We start from the raw sequence: 4922 nt of genomic DNA on the forward strand, positions 1-4922 counted from the left end.
GAGTTATGTTTCGGTTAAAAAATAAGATAAATGGTACTTAATAGCTTGAAATTTACTTTTATACGTGAAAAGAATTTGTTGTAACAAAAGAAGCATCAAGCAATGTTGAGTCCAAGAAGGAAAACACGATGTTTTGAGGAATTAGAGTTCACTGCGGAGTGTTGAAGATACGCAACACATTTTAGGTTGATTATGAAAAGTATAAATAGATCCTTATCTTTGACCCAAAGAGGTGTGTAACTTCTATGCTCTTTTAAGCAACCTGAAGCAGTCGATAGGTGATTTGAAGGTTGGTGAACAGATTTGGAACAAGGATTTGAAGAATTAACAGTAATATAATTCGGGTTGTTTTATCAATCATGATTAACAAATTATCTGTGACTTATCTATGTTCCTTATCCTTGATCATGGGCTAAAAACTTTTGTTTTCACTCGGAGTATATGAACCCTAATGATATAGTTTGATTTCTATGATTTGGATATTTTGTAGTTATTTATCTTATCATGTTTGTTTGATCAAGGATTCATATGTGTTAAAGTTTCTATCTTTATAATCTAGGGACAATGACTTGAAAGGGTAATGAACTTTCGACTTTTGTCATATTTAGTCACTAAACTTTTTTTCGTTATCTATTTGTCATTGAACTATTGAAACTGTTCACATTTTACCCTTATGACCGGCTATGAACTTTCGACTTTTGTCACATTTAGTCACTAAACTTTTTTTCGTTATATATTTGCCATTGAACTATTGAAACTGTTCACATTTTACCATTATGATCAACTGTTGCCGGTCATAAGGGTAAAATGTGAACAATTTCAATACTTCAATGACAAATAGATAACGAAGAAAAGTTTAGTGACTAAATATGAACAAAATCGAAAGTTCATTTCCTTCTAAAAAGTTCAATGACTAAATGTGAACAAACCTCCTCTTGTATTATGTTTTAGCAAATTATTTATTTTTGTTTAATTGTAGCAACATTTGTTGATGAAGAAATCTATGAAATAAAAAAACAAAATGTAACATCCGGATTTCCAGGTATCATCATTTAAGTATTTTTCTTTTGAGTTAAGAAGAGAGACTCGACGAGTTGACGCCTCAACTCGTTGAGTAAGGTCGCGACTGATGACTCGGATTAATGAACGGACTCGACGAGTCGGTGAGGCGACTCGACGAGTCCGCGCTGTTGGCAGAAACCTTAAATCTTTGGGCCCGAGCCATATTTATAGGCACTTATGGCCTTTAATTGCGACTACCTTTCCCATAAGTGAGAACCCTAGCGAGCTTGAATGTGTAGAGTGAGAGGAAGAGCTATCTTGAGCTTTTTGGTGTGATAGATCTGGACCCTTCTAGGTTCAGATAGCCGAGAATATGAAGCTTTACTAGAGTAAACCTTGGGGTTCGAAGTTAGGAAGCATTTATGGGATTTTTTATGGTATATATAGTTACTTTCATCTTACACATAGATATGAAGTATTTTATATAAATTACGTGCTATGTGTGCATATTATTTGAATACTTGTTGTCTATGCTGGATGAACGATTTTATACATGTTTTAAAAGATTTAAACAGTATATTTATTTTATATCTACAAATACGTTACGAATGAAACATGGGTAGATGGAATAGTTGGTGCGTGATGAAACAAAATGATGAGAGATAGGTGATGATAGAAAGGTGGTGATAATTAGGTAAATAGATGATGATGAATATCTGATGTAGGATGAAAGGAGATACCATAACCTTAACCAGCAATGTGGCAATGTAGCCATCTACCAGAGTATAGATGGCGACCACAGACTATTCTAGACAACCCAATGGAAACACCAGCAGACACATAACCTGTAGGTGAAGAATTACGAGTTCAGGCGATGTTGTAAGTACGTATTCATGCGATGATACTCTAACCCCTTACTATGAATTACGAGTTCAGACGATGTTGTAACAATATATTCATGGGATGTCGCAAATTTCGCATGCCAAACCAATGGTCATAATTCACATCAGTGAGAATGGTTCATTTTTTTGTAAAACCAAAATCAGATTGTAAATTTTGATTTTTTATTTTGGAAAATATCAAACCATTGGTTTTTTATTTCGGTTTTGGTTTTTGTATTTTTAAATATATTTTTTGTGTTTTGTTTTTTTATTATTTTTTCTTTTAATTCATAGATTTCTTCATCAACAAATGTTGCTATAATTTAACAAAAATAAATAATTTGCTAAAACATAATACAAGAGGAGGTTTGTTCACATTTAGTCATTGAACTTTTTAGAAGGAAATGAACTTTCGATTTTGTTCATATTTAGTCACTAAACTTTTTTTTGTTATATATTTGCCATTAAACTATTGAAATTGTTCACATTTTACCCTTACGACCGGCAACAGCCGGTCATAAGGGTAAAATGTGAACAGTTTCAATAGTTCAATGGCAAATAGATAACGAAAAAAAGTTTAGTGACTAAATGTGACAAAAGTAGAAAGTGCGTTACCCTTTCAAGTCATTATCCCTATAATCTATTATTGAGTTAACATAGTTTTGAAGTTTTTTAACTGAACTATATCCATTTCCCAAGAGTTCGACGTCCAGTCTTACCAAAGCTATATTATATCGATTATGTACACTTGCCTAGACGTGTAATAATCTCTAACATTGGTAAAACCCTATTAAAAAAAATTATAAGACTTTTGATTTTACACATCAACATTCTAACTTGGAAACGTTATAAGGTTTTGGGGGTGTTGCACCAAACCCCGAAAGGAAGTTGCCCCTCGTGACCCTCCATTTTATCGTGTCTGAGAACAAACTCGTCTTATATACAAGTGTGCTCTCCACACATTTTAATTTGATATTGGATCGTAGTTTTAATCCCTATTGTATTTATTCCACCAATGGACGGTGATATTAAAATCATGAACATGAACTAAGCCACATTTAAAAAAAAAAAATTAAGTATTTAGTAGTTTGGCCCATGTGTATATCCCTATGGAGAAGAGAAAAAATTGGATGATGGAAATGGGGCTTGTTTTATGTTTGGGTAAGTGAGGAGTTTGAACCTTATAATCTTTTTAATCCTATTTCCCTATGGAGAAGAGAAAGTAATTAGGATATGCTTGCCTTCTAAGTGATGTAGTGATTACCTGGAGCTCGAATAGTACCACAATTTATTCTTAATCGAATCAATCCAAATAATACAACACAACCAAGTACAGAAAATATCACCATATTGTGTCATATAGGACATCAAAGAAACTAAACTCATCATAAAACAATAATTATGAATGAAAGGCAAAGCAAAAAGTCATCAAACCTCAAGCAACTATCAAGCTTTCACAGGGGTCTTACGATTTGGCTCAAACACATACTTTATAAGTGAATCTTTAATTGACAAAAGCTCAGGAAACTCGGTCTTCAACTTGGTGGCATCAAGCTCATTGTTGCTTCTTGGAGCAATGATCACTTTAGCTTGTTCCTCAAGATTGAAATTCTTCCATGTAAACTTTGGATCAATGTAATCACGATACATCTCCAAGATCTGGTTATGGCTAATGCAACCAGGGTTTGTGAAGTTGTAGATCCCAGTGAGGTTCCTCTTTGCCATTTCTATGGAGATTGGAAGAAGCTCATCAAGAACAGTCATGGAGTTTGGAATATCTACCACTTTTTCATAACGAGTGATTTTTGTGATGAAGTTTCGTGGATTGGTTAAATCGGAAGTAATCGGCATTCTAACACGCAATGTGCATACATTTTCGTAGTTCTTGAGCAATTCCTCCACCTGCAGGAAACATTTTAATCATATACATTGGATCAAAAATATATCTCAGATCCAGCACATTTGATGAACAGATTCACACATAAAGATCATAATAAGAACAAATCATCACACGGGTCAATGCAGAAATCACCGAAAGTTAATAAAAATGAAATCTTTCAATGAAATTTGATTAGAATTTATTGACATTACCATAGCTTTGGTCTTGGAGTAAAAGGATCCAACGAAATTCGCACTATCCTCTTCCTTAAACCCGATACCAGACCCCAGAGGATGCTTTGAATCATACTCAAATATACAACCAGTCGCATAGTTGATCAAAATCAACCCTTTTTCACGGCATACGTCAGCAAGTGTTAGGGTTCCGACGACATTAGCACGGATAGTCTCCACCTTGTGCGATTCGCACCAGTCAACATTGGGTCTTCCGGTGACGCCGGCAGCGTTGAAGACATGTGTCGGATTGACGGTGTTGACATCGGCGATCAGGGTGTCCCGCGACTCGAGACGGCCGGAACCATAGGAATAATCGATACCTTGAGACTGACAGAGCTTACCCAAGAGACCTCCGATCCAACCGGTTTTGCCATAGATCAAGAACTTTAATGGCTTCGCCGACGACCCATTGGATTGGGAACCCATGATAGATTTAGAGAGATAAACGGGGGATCGTGGAGGTTAAAGAATTGATAGAACGAATTTGGGAGTGTTTTTTATAAAGATTTGGAAGATGCGATTATGCGAAGTAGGTGGGAGAGATATCCGCCAGTAAAAAATATAGGAGAGCGATGTCTGATGCGTGGGATGTAATGGAGTCTTTGGGGTTTGGAGATTCTAAAGAATTGAGGCTGAAACATCAAGGAGGATCCCGACCACTCGCTAGCTTATAGGGTTGACTTAATTTTACCACATATCTGACCTTTTACCTCCTTAAACCGGAGTGGCCTCGGCAATAGCCTCGGCCACCCGGCGAACACATTTGGCTGCTGACACCTCAGCATGTCAAGCTTATTCGGCAATTCGGTGGAATATTAAGTAGAAGGAAGTGATATCAAGCTTGTTATGGTTTATCCTAGACGCCATCTAGGATTTCTCGCATAGCTTCAAATTTTTATCATATATATGAGACGTATAATTTTT

At 35.8% G+C, this 4922-nt stretch overlaps 1 protein-coding gene across 1 annotated transcript; it reads right to left on the bottom strand.

Moving 5' to 3' along the window:
* Positions 1-3148: 3148 nt before the first annotated feature.
* On the bottom strand, positions 3149-4694 carry LOC111900426 (bifunctional dTDP-4-dehydrorhamnose 3,5-epimerase/dTDP-4-dehydrorhamnose reductase). The gene is made up of 2 exons (XM_023896315.3): positions 3975-4694; positions 3149-3785 (listed from the first exon to the last, which is right to left on the bottom strand). The coding sequence occupies exons 1-2, from the start codon at positions 4422-4424 to the stop codon at positions 3330-3332; spliced, it is 906 nt and encodes a 301-aa protein (XP_023752083.1). The 5' UTR covers positions 4425-4694; the 3' UTR covers positions 3149-3329.
* Positions 4695-4922: the final 228 nt, after the last annotated feature.

Source organism: Lactuca sativa, chromosome 6, assembly GCF_002870075.4.
Source record: "Lactuca sativa cultivar Salinas chromosome 6, Lsat_Salinas_v11, whole genome shotgun sequence".
Classification (NCBI taxonomy): Eukaryota; Viridiplantae; Streptophyta; class Magnoliopsida; order Asterales; family Asteraceae; genus Lactuca; species Lactuca sativa.

Excerpts from the sequence above, each read along its gene's own strand:
- LOC111900426 (XM_023896315.3), bottom strand. The coding sequence starts at position 4,424 with ATGGGTTCCCAATCCAATGGGTCGTCGGCGAAGCCATTAAAGTTCTTG. Across the intron at positions 3,786-3,974 it reads ACTCCAAGACCAAAGCTATG|GTGGAGGAATTGCTCAAGAA; the intron begins GTAATGTCAATA and ends TGTTTCCTGCAG.